General features: G+C 37.0%; 1 protein-coding gene and 1 long non-coding RNA gene across 2 annotated transcripts in view; both read left to right on the top strand.

The window, feature by feature from the left end:
* Window positions 1–19,915, top strand: part of LOC135717684 (uncharacterized) — an 81,760-nt gene extending 61,845 nt beyond the window's left edge. The window contains exon 3 of the long non-coding RNA XR_010520336.1: window positions 19,673–19,915. This is a non-coding gene — a long non-coding RNA (uncharacterized lncRNA). The remainder of the gene's footprint in view (window positions 1–19,672) is intronic.
* On the top strand, window positions 4,325–7,386 carry tmem74 (transmembrane protein 74). Its single transcript, XM_065239874.1, has 2 exons — window positions 4,325–4,709; window positions 5,347–7,386. Exon 2 carries the CDS (start codon window positions 5,400–5,402, stop codon window positions 6,249–6,251), a length of 852 nt encoding a protein of 283 aa, XP_065095946.1. The 5' UTR covers window positions 4,325–4,709; window positions 5,347–5,399; the 3' UTR covers window positions 6,252–7,386.
* Window positions 19,916–21,152: the final 1,237 nt, after the last annotated feature.

Genomic DNA, 21,152 nt, shown 5'->3' on the forward strand with positions numbered 1-21,152 from the left:
CATTCTGAAGCAGTCAAGAGACGCTTCTAAACGAGTCAAAAAGTCAAGACACGACCCATTGTCAAAATTTCTGTGTCCATCACTGTAGTTCATCCAAAACAAACCAGAAATTAGACTCAAAGTGTTAAATAACGGAATTATCCTTTAACATTAATAAGTGCTGTAGAAGTAGCTTATTGTTCATTGTTAGTTCATGTTAGCTGAATATCCAGTAAACAATGGTAAAAAAACTGTACAACCTTATTGTTATGTGTTACTAATAAAGAATTTTTATATAAATATTAAACACACGCATATTAATGTAAATGTTTGTGTTTGCGATTCTCCAAAAATGTAATTTATATCTACATTCATGCACACGCTTTTATACACAATCTAAAAATGCAGTATTATGGGTCAAAAAGGGACGAACCCAACCCGTTTAAATTAACCCAGAAAATATTTGAAACAAACCAACACTTTGAGTTCAAACAACACAGCAATTTAAATTACAACCATATAGGTTCAGTTACAACCCAATGGGCTGTGTTCATCCCTTCAGTAGAAAATAACCCAGCATTTTTAGAGTGCATTCAATCTATACATTTTTTAAAATCAGTAGATGTGTCCCCTGAGGAACTGAACCCATGACCTTTGTGTTGCAAATGCAATAGTTGTGCTACAGGAAACCAATGGACACAATTATGTTAACAAAAATAACACATCAGCTCTGTGAAGTGAAACTAATTTTAACTGAATGAAGAGGTCAAATCCTATAGGAATATTAGGTTTAATAAACCTTTCCGTTGTTTTAACTGCCTTATTTCGAATGTTTAATGTTAAATGGTTGGAAAGGGTTTCTGCAAAACATCAATCAAAAGCATGACAGTTTCCTTAAATAAATAAATCAAAATAATTTTTGATGGCTTTTGTTCTCTTTTTGGACTTGACAGACTGTCCTTTTAAAGTATAAGAGAAGTTAATAACAGTTACTAATCACTTTACTAAAGCTGTCATGTCACCTACATTTATCAGGCTGTTTTTAATTGATTTTTTTACTATTCTGACATGACAACATTTTGCATTATAAAAGCTATTACAGGTTGATAAGTGCTGTGAGTCATTGCATCTTTTCATTGTGAGAAGGTCAGATCTATTTGTAGACTTTATGATATTGTGGGATTTGAAATCTCCAAAGCCATAAAGACTAAATCCATTATGCCCACATAAAAATCAACAACATTTCAGTTTTGAACATTTTAGTTTGTTGATCTTAAAGCAAAAAGCATGGAAAATGTAATCAATCTCTGAAATAAAGTCCATACCGTCCTTACCATTGTGTAGATGATCATTACCCAAAGAATGGTTGACTTTACACAGACTGCTTTGTGTCATGTGTTACACTGCCATCTAGTGGACATATTAAATGACAACACTTATTGTTACCAAACTTAAAAATAAAAGAATATAGAAATGTTCGTATATTGGCCATAATGACAAGCATTTCCTCATTTTAAGAAAGGACTGCAACTTTTAAATATTTTGGATGAACATTGTAAAACTTTAATTGATCAAATCACAATGTTATTTATCTTATTGGGTCATGTTGTATAATATGATCAACAAATAAACAAAGAAGGAATAAGGATTATTGTTTATGCTTGGCAAATATCTCTGTGGCAAGGGAATCTTATTAAACTGATGAAAGTTCACTTTCTGTGATGGATCATCAGCCAACATTAACTGAGAGATCTAAGTGATTATCAAGCAAGAGTTTATGAATATCACAGTGTGACAAGCATCCATGAAGACAAGCCTCTGGTTTTATCAATTGTTATGGAAATCTAATGAATAATTCATCGTTTGCTGGACTATATGAATCATTCATCCCAATTGAATCTTATTTCTGCAAACTTCAGAGTTTAAAACACAACAATGTTGTTCTGCTCTCCGTCTATTATAGTGCCAGCAGACCACTTGAGGCTTGGCAGCCTGCATCTTAGAGGAATAAATAAAAATTCTGGATGAGACTCAAGAATCTAATTTTCCTAATGACAAGAGCCCATTTTTGCATCTCACCTTGCATGTATAGTATGCGCATACGCTATGCTGTATGGCCGTGCATTTTGTGTTTTATATGCGTGCGATTACATCATCCTTTCACCCATCCAATGAAACCGTTTTATTAAATGAGATTCATTACAATAACAATACTTGCTCGAGGACAATGGAGTAAATTCCATGCCCATAATTTAGATTCCAGTGTTTGGTAAAATACAGTATAACTTTTAAATAACTTGCATTCTGTAAAGACTTTTAGATGAAGTCATTGGTCAGTGCTGCCAAGGACTTTTAATTAAATTATAGTGGAAGTTGTGATAGACAAGAAAAGCTGGTGGCAGGGCTAAGACACACTGACAGAATAGTTGAATAGTTTTTTCAATGAATCAAGAGTCCCCTCAAAATATATAACACCCTGTCCAAATTCCCTAATATAAATCCCCTATGTACTTAATTCCAAACTCCTAAAAAGAGGCTTAGATTTTTTTCTTAAAATGACATCCCTTTTGATGGCAGACAATGCAAAAGACTGATTTCTGGATCAGATGACGTGACATTTGCAGTATCTGGTAGAGCTATGGGATTTGCTGTGCTCAGGACCAAGGACAGCTCCTCCCAAACCCTCTCAGATTTGCTTACCTAAACCTGATTACTCATAAAAAGAGGATGCTCCCAAGGGCACAATCGTGAGCTGTCAACATTTGAGAAACATCTTTGTCTGTATTACGTCACTCTCTTTTAAATGCGCTCTTAGAGACCAAAGAACAAAGACTCATCCAGCGTCTGAATCGGTTACAATAGCCAGCAACACTAACCAAGAAGCATCCGTCTTAGATCTGAACATTTCCAGACTTGAAAAGGTTTTAATGTCACTCAAGGTAATCAGCCACATTACAAGAAAAAGCGTTTTGGAGTGGCACTTTGCACAAATGGATAACATAGATCAGTAGGTACTGTACACAGGTGAGTGCAGGGAAGTTGTTCAATGTGTATTCAAACAACATGAAAATAGATTTTAAAAACAGCATGCTTCTGTGCATTTGACGGTTTATGGTTGAAACTCAATTTTGTCCTTGGCAGAACATGCAGGATTGGCTCAGCTGACAGAATGGAAATCTCAGAGGGGCACACAGCAAAAATTAGCTGTGCACGCTTCTGAGATTTCCATCCTGCTGAAAACAGTCTAAATTGACAGCTACATACAATTCCTTTACCTCTATTCATAAAGCCGTGACAGATGGTAATTTATGACTGTGCTGTGTGTTCTCCCCGAGCTGAGCCTCCTCCAGCCTGAAACATTAATCTCTGATTGAGTAAGCCCTGCATCTTTGCAGACTCATCTGGTAAATGAAAACTTGCCTGGCTTTTGGCCCAAGTTATTCTTTGTGTTGGTCAACACATTGGCACAACTCTGTGAAAATCATATTGATTGGTTGTTAAGTGTTGATTTAAGCCTGCTGGTTGTAACTGCATGGTTAGATATGTGAGTGAACTTTGAAAATGTTTTGGGTTAAAGCTCAACATGATTTTTGTGGATAAGATATTACCTATTTTTGACGGTGATGTTTTGGTTTTGGGAACTACAGGAATACTTAGTTGTAAAGTTTAAATGCTGATAATGTACAAAATCGTGAAAGGCAGTAGATCCCAACCATTTTTTACTTTAAGACCCCCACTTTGTAAGGTTGTAAGACTCACAACTTCTACCCAATTAAATAGTGCTTGGAATAACTAGGAAGATATATTTTTGTTACACACACAAACTCATACATATATAACCTAACATTTACACAAATAATATATTATTATTTATAATATTTGAATATACAGTGATAAATCAAATCAGATAAAAACTTTTTTAAATGTTTGTTTTGTTGTATTTTAAATAATTTTGGAAGTTGTTTTAGGCTACTAATTAAGAAACATTGATACGTAATTGCGTATTTAATGTATTTATTTTTAATATGTTAAAGTTTTCTTAGATAAATACAGGCTGGTTTGGGTTATTTTGGATAAAGTATGTAAAAATACAATAGATTATACAGACCTTGCTAAAACTGTCCAGAGCTTTCATCCAAGCTTTCAAAAGCACCAGATGGAGGAAAAATGGGTGTGTTTTAGCACAGTCGAAGATCCTTACTGGTCATAAAGTAGGAACAGTCTCCAGTCATTTCCAGTCAGTTTCAGACTGTTTAACACCAACAAATTATTACATTTCGACCCCGAACATTATTTCCCATAATTCAAACACAATTTTAAACCTCTTATTTATTAGAAAGCGCTATATGTGATGCAAATCAGCTAGGCGTAGCCTACCTGCAGGCGAATGTACGAATCCTACTATTGTAAACGGTTAACACTTAATATTCTCGAGCAATGCCTTCAATATTGTACGGCTAGCAAGCAACGTCATCGACACTTAATTAATATTCAACAGACGAGTGCTGCTATAGGACGGAAAATGTACGATTGTATTAATATTCATAAAGAAGTCATTTGCCATAGGGCGACGTCGGCAAGACAAAATGCATATTCACGATGACACCCTTCGTCATAGTACAATTAGTAAAAATCACTACCCAAATTTCAGTTGAGCTTTAAAACGGAGCGTGTGAGGGAGCACGGCGGAGAGCGGCTACAGCGAAGAAAAATGTTTATCCAACGACAAGGTAATATGACAAAACAACAATTTTTGACTAAACACATAATTTGCATGTAATAAAGCCTACTATAAATCGCCGGAACGTGTCCTGTTAGTGTTGTTTTCTGTGCGGGATATTGTGTGACCCACCGATGCATCCGGATGGACACGTGCCAAAACTATCTATCTATCTATCTTATATACGTTTCAAACAAAAGAGTTTTTATAAAATACATTTAAATGCATTTTCTCGACAACATAAAATAGTTATTTAGATTTAGTGTAGTCGGTTTGCTTGCTACAGGGCGATTATTTGTAGGGTGACTTTATTATGCTATATTAACGTATAACTTAATTCTAAGATTCTGAGTCTACCCCGTCTGCGGTTTATCCATATGGACTAATACTGTAGCTTATCTGGGGTTTTATACGGATTGCCTTGATAATTGGATACAGTATGGCTAATCGGTAACTGTAATCGTCTTTCATTAGTGAGGCAAAGGATTTCCTCCCAATACAAATCATTAACTCTGGTTGTAAGTTGTAGCGTAAATAGATTAGTGCAGCATGCACGCACAAGCACGTGTCCCCATATGCAAGTATGCTCAAGAATACTATACCTTACTATGTTTTAAATTGCGAGTTATTGTCATTTGTGTTCACAGAAATGTTGTGAAGGGCTTAATGTGACGTGAAAATAAACTAAGCTGTGGGAGTGATGGCTTCGGTGGAGTTACTATATATGAACAACATAGGGGTTAGACCTGATCCCCCTGGAGTTCTAGACTGGTCCTCTAGTCCTCTTCATGTCCACATGCTTAACAGCTCTGTGGAAGAGTCATCTCCCACGCGGAAGGCGCCTGCTTGTGATAGACAATGTAATTCAGCACCACGGACGGCTCCCGTTAAAGGACAGCATGGCCAACACCGCCACCAACCCACGGAGAAGGTCAGAGTTTGTTGCGACGAGGAGCTGGAGACCTCTTTTACGTACGTCGATGAAAACGTCAATCTCCGATTGGCCACCCCGGACGCGAGCGAAAAGAGTCTACGCCGCGCGACGCCGCTCCGTGACTCCGCGAGCGAGATCCGTGCCGAGGGTATGCAGGAGTTGTCGCTAATGTCCGACTTAGACATCAGCTCGGAGAGCTCAGGCAAATCCGTAGATTACGGATTTATTAGCGCGGTCACGTTTCTTATTACCGGAATCTCGCTGGTGATCATATCGTACGCTGTCCCGCGGGACGTCAAAGTGAACCAGGAAAACGTGTCCGCGCGCGAAATGGAAAGACTCGAGAAGGAGAGCGCCCGTATAGGCGCGCACCTGGACAGGTGCGTCATCGCGGGCCTTTGCCTTCTCACTTTGGGCGGTGTGGTGTTGTCCACTTTGCTGATGATTTCCATGTGGAAGGGTGAGATGTACAGGAGGAAAGCCTTCGCGTACTCCAAGCACTCCACAAAGCTTTACGGTTCGGTTAATTTAAGAACAAGATCGAGCCCCAGTCGGTCGTCGCCACCGCCGTGTGCTGGTGGTCTTGTGGAGGAGGACAATGCTGATGTTATCAGTTGACTGCATCTTTCCATCTCTTGTCATTTATCCCTGTTGAACTGCCTACAGTACATAAATAACGTTGACCTTTCCAGCATGGCCGAACAAACCTTGTGTGTGACTGTAACCATTGCTTAGGCTACTGATCTGGATAAACACAGTAGCACGTGACAGTTTTCTCAGGTTCTAGAAATATACAGCATGATATGACTGCATTAAAGCAAGTATCTTTCTGAATAAACTAAGTTTAGAATATTCTAGTTTTGTGACAGAGAATAATGGCAATACTCAATCTTAAAGAATTAATATTCTGAGAGCAGTGAGCTCCAACAATGAATAAATACATACTGATTCACCAGTCTACTTCTGCTTTTACTTCTCTTACTCAGAATGCTGCTGCTAATGTTGACAATCGTATACTGCCTCTTTCCTAAAATTTTAAATCTTTTTCTGCATAATGCTCACTTCAGCCATATGTTATGGTGTTTAGTAATCGAGGGCTACACTTTCTTGTTCAGGTAGCAAGCCATGAATTATCCTGAAGAATTTGCCATGTGCTATAAAAACGCTGGGTTATTTTTAACCCAGCACTGTATCACAAATGGGACAAACCCAGCCGTTGGGTTAAATTGACCCAGAACATGTTTATACTTGACCTAACAATGAGTTAAAACAACCCAGGATAAGTTAAATTATAAAACATTCCTTTAAAATAACCCAGCATTTTTTTATTGTACACTCCAAACATGGCAATACATTTTTGTGATTTTTTTTCCTGTTATTTTCTCACATTAGCTTTGTTAATATGTGAAAAGGGCAATGCAGAAATGTAATCCGTTTTCCCAAGCACTAACATTTTTATAAATATTTAATGGGGGTACAGTAGCTGCCACAATCATCTGCTAGCTTTTGGAAATTTAAAGCCATCTCTCTGAGAGAGGAAAGCTTATCTATCTTTACTGACACAGACACAACAGACAGATTAAACACTTACAAGGCCTATATAACAATATGTTAACTCACTGAAAAAAACACAATGTTCACAGGATTTATCATAATGCTATAAAATATACTTGCATATGTTGATTTGTATCAATGCACATGTGGATATACTGTAACGCTGCTGATGCTACTGACAATTCATAAAACACATATAACAAAGATTCATTTTCTGGTGAAAAATAAAACTATATCATTCTTGATTTTGTCTGTGTTTTATTGGTTCAAGATAAAATAATAAGCATTTGATGGTGAAGTGTTTTGACTGTAATTTTGACATTTGCAATCAAAAGTCAGTTGTCTGAACCGGTTTTCAGTCTTGCTGAGCAACATGTAGACAAATCCATGAAATAATGAAGAAACTAAATTAAAGGTTTGCATCCAAAAACTGTGACTGTTGCTCAGTAGTCGCTTGGGCACGGTGGCCTTTTAACAAAGACAAAATCTTACTATGTTATGGTGCTACTAAATATTATTTAGTTACTTCACAGTGCAGTGTCAATGCTATATTTCAATGTTATTGCAATTATTAGCAAAAATATTGTTTTGAAAGTATGGCACTGGCTGCACAGAGCTTTCACGGACAAAAATTTCTTACATTGTATAAGCTATAAAGCAGTTAAAATTACAATACTAACACTGAAAAAAATAACTTTCTTACTTTGTATTTTTGTCTTGTTTTCAGTATAAAATATCTAAAAATTCTTAAATCAAGATGTTTTTTCTTGAAAGCAAAATTATCTACTGTAAGAAAAAAAGTCTAGTTTTTAGACAAAAAATATAAAATTTAGCCTAATTGTTTAAGAAAAAAGTAAACTTATTTCAAGATTTTTTTTTCTTATCCCATTGACAGATTTAAGCACAAATTCACTTAAATTGTATATTTTTTGTCTAAAAATTAGACTTATTTTCTTAGGTCATTTTGCTCATCAAGAAAAGCATCTTAATTTAAGAATTTTTAGATATTTGTATAGAAAACAAGACAAAAATACTAAGTAAGAAAGTAATTTTTTTGCAGTAAATAGCTCAAAAGCTAATTAAAATGTTAATAAAAAATGTTATTAGGTTTATTTGAATTCCATATTTAGGAGTTTACTGATTCAATCTTTTTTAAGGGATTGTTAACAAAAAAATTGTAATTTATTTGGAACACATTTAAAGACTACATTAAAGGGATAGTTCACCCAAAAATAAAAATTCTGTCATAATTTACTCACTCTCATGTCGTTACAAACCTGTATAAATGTTGTTGTTCTGATGAACACAAAGGGAGACATTTTGAGAAATGTTTGTAACCAAACCGTTCGTGGGCCCCATTTACTTCCATAGTCTTCTTTTATCCTACTATGGAAGTGAATGGGGTCCACGAACAGTTTGGTTACAAATATTTCTCAAAATATCTTCCTTTTTTGTTCATCAGAACAAATAAATTCATACAATTTTGTAACAACATGAGAGTGAGTAAAGTATGACAGAATTTTCATTTTTGGGTGAACTATCCCTTTAAATTTCAAGTTTCTCGATTTATATGGCACATTTAAAACAGCGCAGAGGCTGACCCAAAGTGCTGTACGGAAATGCATAAAAAGCAAAGATAAGAATTATACAAAAAATAATTATTTTATAGATTATCTTAAACCAGGGCTAGGTGTTAATTAGGAAATATAACTAGTTTTATACCTTACTAAAAACATTACTTGTTTGCATTTTGAGGCAAAATAAAAGGCACAGATGTATTTTAAGATATGTCAGTGCAATTTTCAGTTTGGACAGCTTTTACATTTATTTTAGTCTAGGACTAGTCTAATCCCTGTCCGGGAAACTGCCCCATAGTCTTTTGTGGACCATCCAGAGCTCATTCTGCATCCCCTGGATGTTAACTTCTTAATACTTGTGCCTACAGAAACTCTCCCGTACACAAATACCTTATTCAAAAAGTCACTTGATTCTACAGAAATGCTCTAATACTCAATGGACAGTGTACTTGTACCCTTGGAAACCATATGAAAAAAATTTCCAGTGCTATTGATTTCTCAAAAGTGCACTCCACTGTGACAACTACAGAGACCTGACCTTGGTTCTGGGCGCTCTTGGCTGCCTTTTCTCTGCATTATTTTTAGCATAAACACAATGTGGGTATTTAAATGGCTTTCCGAGATTTATTAACATTAGACTTGATATCTCTTTGTAATGTAAATTCAATCCTTTAAGCTCTTTAGCTGAAATGGAACTATGCCCTGCCGCGTCCTGAGTTAGCACCCAGATTTGTTTCTCCTATCCGGCTCTATTAGCTAGAAGCATTTGTTGTCATCATGAGGTGAAGCCCATGGGAAATGTTTGAGAGGCCTTGTTACTTATTCACCTGTCTGGATAAACTATGTAGATTTGATTGCAAATGGAAAAGAATGTCACGTGTAGACTTTATACACACTTGTTCGCAAATGCTGAAGTGCAAATTCTTTTTGTGTCCGATGCACTTAATTGCAAGGTGTTTAGGTTTAACGCATCCAAGTTGCATTATATACAAAAAATGAAAAAGACCTTGCAAGGTTTTCAAGCCTCCTTTACCTTACATGCATATGATGCCATTTTAGCCAGGCTGGTTTGCAATAGTGCCATAAAAATGGTCCCTTGTGTTCAGTCCTGGCAAAATAAAACTGCGAATAAACTAATGCTCTGTTTAGATCAGTCGGAGGCGGGTGAAAATGCCACCCAACATGATCTGTTTCACATTATGTTTGGTATTTTACCAAATACGCAGGAAACAACAGCAAAAAGATTCAAGTTAAAACAAGGTAACTTAAATCCGAAAGTATATGGGTCTGATCTTCATGGGGATATCATTTGAAAATAAGCAGCACACCCTAAGCAAATGTACAACACAGATGCAATGACATGCCCTTGAACAGAGGCTTCATTCTTGTGTGTTGACATTTGTCAAGTGTACTTCCCACAAATGCCCAGCAGGTGGCACCTGTAGATCTAACTAAGTTGAGTGCTGGATCCATATCTTACATATCTTATATACACAGCTTATTTGATTTCATAAATTGCTTGCAGGTATCAGTTTCTCTTTGCTATCAGTTTACACACATTTTATTTTTCTCCCACGTGGTAAACTCCAGATTTTCAAAAGAATTCCAGAAAGTTTTTGCATGCAATCATATTGTATTAATCAAAATAAATGCATACAAACAACTTAAACGCTCCCTGCTAATGCATCCTTAGCCTCATTACAAACAGCCCGTGTAACTCACTGGTCTTGTTATAAAAACACACACAGAGCTCTGACCTCTTACGTGACATACTATGTGCTTTGGCTTTATTTAGGACCGCTTGGGCAATGCAAACTTTGTATTACGTGCTTCTGCCTCGCCAAGAACTCTCTACGGCCCAAGCGATTAATTATTTATTCCTGTCAATAGCTGTTAATGGATACGCTACCAGCAGCGTGTAACAAGGGTTTCCTCTCATATATTACTATAGGATCAAGGCTGCTTTTGTTTGCATGTCACGTTCGTGCACCGTGTAAAGGATTACTGCAATGTCATGTTTTGTTTAGCACTAACGTTGACAAGACGTCCGATGGCCTGATGTGATCTCGGCCAGGGCCGCCTTACCCCTCCCACTTGGATATCTGTAAAGCAGAGCAGGCATTTTGCGGGAATCACTGGCGAACGATCGTATCTGGGCCGATCTCGGGTTTCTCAAGACCCGATGCTGTGCCTTGTCATCACTCTTAACCTTGGAGCTGGGCTTCGCCTTTTGGCCCTGCCAGTGGCTTCTGTAAACATGGAGGGAAAACAGTGTGACTGCCATAAAATAAACACAAACGCACATATTACCAAAAGCACATGCAAATAGTGCGCAAAACACACACACTCTTTATATCTCTCCAATCTCTCGGTCCCAGCAGAAACACAGGCACAAATTGAAATCAGGATTTCCAGAAAAAAAAAACCCGAAAGGGATACGTGCAAACATATGCTTTACATAAAAGACGGCAGTAACTCAGTTGAATGTGACTGTGGATAGATTTGACTTGACATCATTGATAAACTATTGGCCAGAAACAGGAAGCACCCTTCCTGGAACTTAATTGACACTGTATTCTTAACCCCCACTACAACACACAAATACCATCTGGAGCTTCTGAATACCAGCTGTGGTATGAAGTTGTATAAATGTGTTTTATATGAATGTGTTTCATAGTTTTGTTCCCAAGTAGATCATTGGTTTTGTGAACCTGATCTGTTATATGACAACAAACTGGTCAATCAAGCGATAATTACACTCTTTACAATGCCATAGAAGAACAATTTTTTGACTGAATGATTCATGAACATCAGAAGAACCTTTTTGTTTCAAAAAAGGTTACTCTTAGTGAAAAAAGGTTATTTATACTTTTAAAAAATGTTTAAAAGAAATGGTTCTTGTATGGCATTGATGTGAAGAACCTTTGTATACACCTTTAGCACTGTAAAAAATTTCTGTAGAAATTACAGTATTACTGGGTATTACTGGCAACTAGCTGCCAGTAACTTACTGTAGATTTTACATTTATGTTATTTACTGGCAACATTTTGTTCAAAGTTAAATGAACATGAAACATTTTCAGACTTTATCTTCTACAGTAAATTACTGGCAACCAGCTGCAAAATTAAAGCAAATTTTTTACAGTAGGATTAAAGATATTCATTACACTCTCAATAAAATATGGAACAAGAAAGAGTTGTCACTGGGGTGGTACCTTTTCAAAAAGTGCACTTTTGTACCTAAAAGGTGCATATTGGTAGCTTAGAGGTACATATACTATTATCTTAAAGTTACCAAAATTGTATATATTAAAGGAACAGTATGTAAGATATTTATATCAATTAATCATAAAATGGCCCTGATATGTCAATAGACATTAAGAAATCCTTTTCATTTCAAATACTTATATCACTCTCAACACTGGTCTGGCCAGGATATTGTCATTTAAAAAGTGGAGTTGCAGCCCTCAACTGATGTTTAGGTTGTCATTTTGTGTATTGGCCACTAGTTGTGTGATTGCAGTACCAGTTTTAGCCACAAGTTTTGTGATTGCAATACCAGTTAGCCACAAACCTACATACTGTTCCTTTAAGATTTTTAAAAAGTACAGTATTGACAACTTTTGTACCTTTTTTCTGAGATTGTACCTATTCATATCCCTTTAGCTAAAATATAATAATTCCACCGTGTATGAAAAAATTAAACCTCTCTGTGAACAATACACAAAAAAATTTTTTTATAATACACTAAAAATTCAACTCTTACTTGGAATAATGCAGGACAGACTAAATTCTAAGTAGCTGAGCTCCACTGAAATGGGAAGCGAATCTTTTCAAAATGTGCAAAAAAAAAAAAAAAATACAAATTAGGTGCGTTTCCATCAAGTTGTTTATGTGAATGACAGTGGTATTAGTAACCTAGTAACCAGTGGCGGCCGGTAACTTCTCTTCCGAAGGGCACAAATTCAAAAGATGTTTTTACTGTGCATCACGCGTCATGTCAAAACACGTGCTGCTGCACACTCAGCGACAGGGTTTATGATACGCTCACGTTTAACAAAATACATCATATATGTGTGTGTGTGTGTGTGTGTGTGTGTGTGTGTGTGTGTGTGTGTGTGTGTACACACCCAAGGGTGTTTCCTCCTAGGACTTATTTTCCTCCTAGGCTTAAAGGAGACATATCATGCTAAATCCACTTTCTTAGCTCTTAAATGCATTTTGTTGTATATTTGTAGTGTTTAGAAGTACATACAAGTTGAAATTAGTCTCTTCAGGTGCTTTGTTGATATCTTTATATTCTGTTTTGGTCATATTTTCCAACCGGTTCTGATTTTTCTATTATCTATTACGTTTTTTGAACAATTACGTCATAGTATTTGCAGCGGAACTGCTAAATAAGGACATCGACTGCCAGCCCAACACTACGAGCAATCCGCCATTTTCAATTTCTTGCTGCGATATTGTAGTCCAAGCTCAAGGATGCAGAAGTTGCGAGAGAGTAAATCAAAATGTTCGGTTGTTGAACCTGTGCCTGGTTTTATTTTTCACGGAAATGTCATTTTTTAGTGCCCGAAGCACTTCAAGGATAACTATTTCACCAACCTCCACCAGTATAAAGTAGGATTTGCCGATAGACTTCTTCTGATTGAGGGGTCAATTACTTCTATCTTTGGAGACGACAAGCAGAGCACTTCGGTAAGCTGTAAATAACTTTAAAAACAGTAAAGTACACGGTTGTCATGGTTTAGCAGTGCTGTTTCTCAATCCGAAGGCTGCAGCCTGCGGATGTCGCATGTGGTCATCAACCCGGGATTAAGTTATAGCATATTAAAACAACTTACAATTAACTAAGAGTAATAGTCAACTTTATAATTGTTAATATTCTGAAATAAGACAGCCGGCATTAACACACCATTGCGAATGCGATACCTCCATATGAAGACGTTGTTCTGCAGGTTCGTCATCTTCATTTTCATCTCGCTCCATTTCCGACTCTGGCGCGAACATGTAAGGCTGGATGGACAAGTCTTCCGTTGTTGACATTTTGTGAATAACGAGTGAATAAAAAGTTTCTGTGCCGCTAGATAATCGTATCTCTGCTATAAAACTACAACAATGGCTGAACGGGGTGGAGTTTAACCGAGTGTCACCTCCTCAACCTGGAGAGGGGGCAGGGTATGACGTGCGGCAGTGGCTCAGTGGTTCATGTAGGTTGTCTACAAGCCGGAAGGTTGGTGGTTCAATCCCTGGCTCCACTGGGCCACGTGTCGAGGTGTCCTTGAGCAAGACACCTAACCCCAGCTGCTCCCGACGAGCTGGCTGGCGCCTTGCATGGCTGACACCGCCGTCGGTGTATGAATGTGCGCGTGAATGGGTGAATGTGAGGCTAATTGTAAAGCGCTTTGGATGGCCAAAGGTCTGTTAAGAGCGCTATATAAATGCAGTCCATTTACCATTTACCATTTAAAAAGACAGCACCAAAACGAGTTGCTCTCAGATGCACATCAGAAAAGGGGTAGAAAGGGGGCCTGTGAGGCTATAATAATGAGGAATTCAGACCCAAGCATTGCAGTTTCGCTTTATATAGACCACAAATAGATGATTTATATGTAAAAAGGACAGATTTAAAAGCATGATATGTCTGCTTTAAAAAGTCGGGAGGTTTTTTCTCCTAGGGTTTTTTTTAAACCCCAGGCAGTCAGCCAACATTGTCTTAACTTAGCACCCTCTTCTATATGTTATATTATTTATACGCTCACTTGTAAACTTTATTCATAGCCGCTGTATTTTGCTACTTATGTTGACAAAATGCGTAGTGCACCAACCCAATCTCACGGCAAGTCGTGTTATAGTAACAAAAATTTAGATTCATTTATTAGTCTTTGATGACACGAATTTCCACTGTTTTTTGTGTCTCTTGAGACGAATGTTTTTTTCGTCCTTCCCAGCACGAATTTCTATCAATGGCTGTTCGTGTCTGTGGCAGACGACTTTCTTTATCGTGTCATTTTATATTTTGTTTTCTTATCATTGTTTTATATTTTTTGACCATTGTCGCTTGGGGTTAGGGTTAGAATCACTTTCTGCGACTTCCTAACTCAAATCCCAACCCTAACCCCAACTCCAGGCGAGAATAGTTTTAAAGCGGACGAAAAACATGTAGAAAGCAATGCAAAAAATTACATACTAACGCAAACCCCGAATCTAACACTAACCCCAAGCGACAATGATTTAAAAATAGGAAAGAACGATGAGAAAACAAAATATAAAATGACACGATAGAAAGTCATGCCACAGAAACGAACAGCCATTTATAGAAATTTGTGCAAGGAAGGACGAAAAAGACATTCGTCTCCAGAAACACACAAAAAAAGCAGAAAATCGTGTCATCAAACACGACATGTGAGACTTGTTGAGTGCACATAGATTCACATGATGCGCCAAATAAATTTTTTGCAGAATGATCTCATGGAAAGTCGTGTTATAGTCACAAAAAACTTGATTAATTTATTTATTATTTGTGTCCATGGCATGAAATTCAGCTGTTTTAGGTGCCTTGAGCATGAATGTCTTTTTCATGTCACTTGCACACATTTCTATAAATAGTTTTTTTTGTCCGTGACACAACTTTTTATCGTGTCATTTTATGTATTGTTTTCTCATATTTTTTTCCTATTTTTTTACCATTGTCGCGTGGGGTTGGGGCTAACTCAAACCCCAACTCCAAGCAAGAATAGTTTTAAAAGCAGAAGAAAAACATGTAGAAACCAATACATAAAAGTACATCCAAACCCCAAATCTAAACCTAACCCCAAGCGATAATTATTTAAAAATAGGGAGAAAAATGAGAAGAAAATACATAAAATGACACGAAAAAGAAAGTCGTGCCACAGACACAAAAAACTTTTTATAGAAATTCGTGCTGAGTGACACAAAAAAAGACTTTAATGCTCAAGGCATGAAAAAAGCTGAATTTCATCCCATGGAAACTAATAAATTAATAACATTTTCCGTGACTATAACACGACTTCCCGTGAGATCATGTTGATGTTTTGAAATAATGAGCCACACAAATGATGGGCAAAATAAATGTTCGCATTGTGCACCCTCGATAAAGCAGTCACTGGCCGCCACTGCTATTAACCAACAGTAAAATGGAGACAGGACTGCATTTAGTTACAATTTGAGAATTTTGACAAAATTTAATAGCAGTGCAGCTTGCAATTGCCAAATTGAATGCTGTGCACAAAATAAGGAATGCAGAATTTTTGATGCAGGCACTTGCATCAAGGGCATTGCGACGACGTCAAGCAAGCGTAAAACTTTTTTTGCTTATTAAGAGATTTTTATCAAAAATTTGGCATTTCCAACACTCGTTTCTTATGCGATACTTCAAAATGCACATAAAATCGATGTGATGGAAACTATCCTAGTGTGAATTAGTCACAGGATACTTTAAATGCAATAATGCTGAAAACCAACAATGGCACCTCCTTACACACAAACACATTTACGTTTATGCATTTGGCAGATGCTTTTATCCAAAGTGACTTATAGTGCATTTAAGCTGCACATTATCAGTATTTGTGTTTCCTGGGAATCAATCCCACAACCCTTCACCTGCTAACGCAATGCCCTACCAGCTGAGCTACAGGAACACTTCCAAAAGTTCACATGTGCTCCTGCAGCTCACGAGTAGAGCATTGCGTTAGTAGCGTGAACGTAAAAGGTCATGGGTTTGAACGAAGGGAACACAAATACTGATAAAAATGTATACCTTGTGAGTCACTTTGGATAAAAAAACTTGCATGTGTGTAATCTCTAAGGCACATCTCCACAATCACCCAGAAAAAATTCAATTGTTTTTGATTGACAGAGTGAACTTTATGCAAATTTCTCCAAAGTCATGGTTGTTATTGGTTAGTTTGGCTGGTGAGATTGTGATGTGCTGCATTACATCCAAACGAGTCTAACCCTAATTTCTCCCCGGGCGCAGAAGGGATAGCTGCTCACTGCTCCGTGTGGTTGTGGGTTCACTACTCACTGGAATGGGTTAAATGCAGAGGTCACATTTTGAGTATGCACTTGACAAGCCTGTCTCACTTTCACTTTTTACTTTCACCATACGGAAGATAAATCAGCCGGATTGAAAAGCGAGAGCATGATGAAGAGATCTGACAGGTGTTTGGCTTTTAGCACCGATGTTAGCTCATCTCTCTCTCCTCGTCCCGCTTGTTCCAGACTCTCTTTTAACAATAAATGAGTTACTGAGGTAAGAAAGCTATGAGTCATCCACCTTTTTTCAGATAAACAAAAGGACTCTCGCTTTTGTCTTATGATCGTGTCAGAGGGTTCGTTTTGCTTCTCCTCTGGATTCAAGGTTGGCAGAAGTTGCATTTGAGAAGTAAGGGTTGGGGGGGTTAACAAATCTCTGTCCTGACCGACATCCTCGTAGCTAAGGTTTGTCTAAGGCTTTAAATTTTGTGCGTGTGTGTGTTGGGAGGATAAGGATGACGTGATTTTCTTTATCCCAGCCAATAAAAGAGAGTGGCCAGCACGGATCCGGTTCTGTACGTGCCGTCAAATTCAATAAGGTAGTGCTTTAATGTTTTCTTTTAATCAACCAAATTGCATTATTCACCGCCAGGCGGTCCGTTCCTCCCCAACGGCCACCCGGCGCAAAAGAAAGGAGGAACGGGGGTGCAGACAGGACACCTTGTTCCGTTCACTTTGAAAAGCGGATTGATAAGATGTCCATTAGACACAGGTGGGATTTTTAAAGAAGTGTAGGTCAATGTGTGTATAAACCAGCTTGGGCCTGTCTGCAATGGTGACATAAACTCTAAAGGACTTAATTAGTCGGAAAAGTGTGTTGTTTTTAGTTGTACAGTCAAAAACACGAAATGTTGGATTTACTTAAAAATATTTTGTCAACAGGTTCCACATAATTTGTTAAGTAAACTCAACGAACAAAAATGTAGTTCATTTAACAAAAGAAGATTAAGTAAACTTAACAAATAACAGTTGAGTTGTTTGTACATAAAAAAAATAATTAATGATGACAAAAATTTGAATAATGCCATTTTATAAACTCCACCCCTTTTATCTAATAACTCCTTAACACTCAATCAATCAATCAATCAATTATAGTGCAGCTGCTTAATACAACTAATCATATTAGCCTCTTAATTATAACTTATCAAGTACATCACAAATATATTTGAAATGAAATGTTACATTTCAAAACATTAATTTGTTTGTTTTTGTTCTAATAATATATCAGAACAAGTTAATTCACTCATAGTTGGCCACAGGTACCTTTCTAATGGTGCTACACTTCTGCAAGAGGGTGCCAGAACAAAAACAATTAATACACTGCAACATCATCAGCCAATAAGATGCCAGTCTGTATTGATTTTATTAATCTGTTAATTTTACACAACACTGTTATGTTGGCTGAACAAATAATTTTTAAGTAAAGCTGACAAGACACACCGTTTTGTTGAATAAACTTAATAAAATTAAGTTCACGTTGTTAAATTAATTTTTTTAAGTAATTACAATATGAAAGGATTAAGTAAAACTGGCAAAGGCGAAAGTTCATTTTTTTTGTGTAATATGCTTATGACTTGCATATGTAATGCTCAGTTTACTGTAATAAATCAGACTTGATGATATATGCATGTTTGAGAACCAAAATCTGTGGTTCAGTCAGTGAGTGAATCATCAATGAGTCAGTTCATTAAGGAGTCGATTCGTTTGACTGAATCAGTTCATGATTTAAACTAATTACTTTCTGTGTTTGATTCAGTCCAAACTGGTGCATTGTTTTAAGAACTACACCATTCAAGGATTTTTTTTATTTATTTTTTTAATAAATATATTTAAGTGTGTGATCAGTGAAATAGAAAATTGAGTTCAACTTAGAACAAAATTGACAATTTACGTATTATGAGATGACCTCTAAACTTACTGTGCAACGTCTAGTGTTTCTGCATGTGTCTTGGACTACTTCTTAACTAACTTTCACCGTTCAGTTGGTTAACTGCCTTGTAAGCACGTCAGATTCGGAAGGTTTGCTGCAGTTTTATATACACTGGAACAAAACACTTGGTTTCCCCTGAATTTATCTTTGTAACTTCATGTAATATAGAGTCACAGTTGATAATAGGTCAATAAAATGGGCTTCATACAGGCTGTGCTCTGAAAACTTCTGCCACAAAGCAATGTGGTATTTTTACAACTTTCAAACGGAGTTCATTTATTTCTCATCAGCTCAAAAATAAATTTGTGTCTGTTCTAATGTCCAAACCAAATAATGCCTAAGTATCCAATTCAATGTTCACTATACATAGCGCACATATAAGGTTGCACAAAGATGGGTGGTATTTGGGAGGTATAGTGGGCCAATAGGCCAAAATGCCAGGGCTGATTTTTTTGTCCAAGTCCAGCCTACCACTGCCTCCGCTCTTTAATACTGCCAGTTTTCACAAGTAATTTCTACGATATACTGTAGTATCTGCCAAAAAAGATGAGTATTAATTTAAATGTCATTTACTCAATGATTTTATTAACCCATCTTGGTGGAAGGAAGGGGATTCGTTATGCTTAATAGATAACGTTGATAATGCTTTAATTTAAAAAATCTTTAATGCTTCATAGCTTCAGTGCACCACAATCACGATTAAAACCCACTGCTACATTGTGTTCCCTCAAGATATTTGTGGCTTTCATAACTAAAAGACACTCCTTAGATTTTATAATTTCTATGATAAATAATGTTACAGCGAGAGATGTTATTAAAGAGAACATGCAGTGCTCTTTTCATCTTGTGGTACCGTCTGATTGATGTTCCCAGCATGACATATCAGTACAATTTGATTGTGTGTGTTTTTCATCCCACAGACAGACCTCATGCAATCACTACTCTCCTGGCAAATCTGATCCATGAGATGTTGGAAGAGAAGAAACCAAAGCGGTGACTTCAGCCACAAAGTCACTTTGAGTGAATGAGGAATCGGGTAACGGGATCAGGCGACATTCGGTGACTTCAGGCAAGCTGGCAGTCAGCCAGGTGAGCCGGACTCACAAATGGACATTGATTTTTCAATAAGGGCTCTCCGCGCTGTCAGCCAAGCGTGCCACAACGATATCCCAACTCCTGAGAATAGGCACTTGGCTACCTGGATGGTGGTCTAACTTCCTATACTTCAATATTGTATACATTTATGCATTTTAGATATTTTATCAGCATGTGTGCTCCCTAGGGATCAAACCCGAGACCATTATGCTGATAACGCAATGTCTTACCAATTAAGCTACAGGAACAGTGTGTGTGCATGGATGTGCAACTAACACATTCCTATTAGAGGGCAACTTGAAAAGAATTGATTTCTTTATCCAAGAACTCCAATTATTGAATTATGGAAATTTGGGTAGAACTGTGACCTAGGATGAAAAAAGTTATAATCTTGATATTACAGTCATAATAAAGTTGGAACTGGTTGTTCTGCGATTCTTTAGCTTTACTGTAAAGCCAGACATCTTTAATGCGTCCCATCTATCAGGCCTATTCAGCCTGGCTGCAGGACACTGCTCTTATTGGGCTGGCCTTCACCCGACCCTCTTTTTCACTCAGCAGGAAGATGAAATTTTCAGAAGATTCATTCCATTGCTCTTCAGGATCAATTTGTGAATAACAGCCTAAAGCTTGGTGCTCGCCGCTTTATTCTGGTCATTATTTTGCCGTCTGAGACAAATTGGCCATTATATTTGCCATGCAGAAAAGTAATCAGTCTTTATATGCTTAAGGACATTTAAAGTTATGACAGTAATAGAAATTTTGTCCAAATGTACAAATATATAACACTGTGCTAGTTTTTGGATATTTTAATGCAAAATTCTTACAAATTGTGCCTTTAGGAATAAGCATTTAACAAATTATTTTTTTGCTAAATCCCTCCAACTTTTTAACATTTCTTTTCCAGGTGAAACATTGCCAACATTAGCACAAGAATCTGGTTAAGTTGGTGCGCTACCATTTCAGTATATGCAAGATCTCACTGGGCTCATATTGTACAATCTGTTAATCGTAATGTGCACAATGTACCCCTGGCTTACAGTGTCCCACGGAGAAAGAAAAACATAGTGGACGGAAACAAATCGCTTGCATTAAAATTTTATGTCAGTAAAGTCGTTTTGTTTAGAAACGAATTTCAACCCTCGAAGTTGCCAGATTGCTATGAGAATTTGATAAATACTTCTTTGTGTTTTTGGGGAAAATCTCTAGGCCTTGGAGAACAGCAGATTACAAAATCAATATTCACAGCGTTGTAAAAATTACTAGTTTTGCTTACATGTAATTATCAGATTTCAAGGCGATTTA

Source organism: Paramisgurnus dabryanus, chromosome 13 (genome assembly GCF_030506205.2).
Source record: "Paramisgurnus dabryanus chromosome 13, PD_genome_1.1, whole genome shotgun sequence".
NCBI lineage: Eukaryota > Metazoa > Chordata > Actinopteri > Cypriniformes > Cobitidae > Paramisgurnus > Paramisgurnus dabryanus.

Excerpts from the sequence above, each read along its gene's own strand:
- tmem74 (XM_065239874.1), top strand. The coding sequence starts at position 5,400 with ATGGCTTCGGTGGAGTTACTATATATGAACAACATAGGGGTTAGACCT.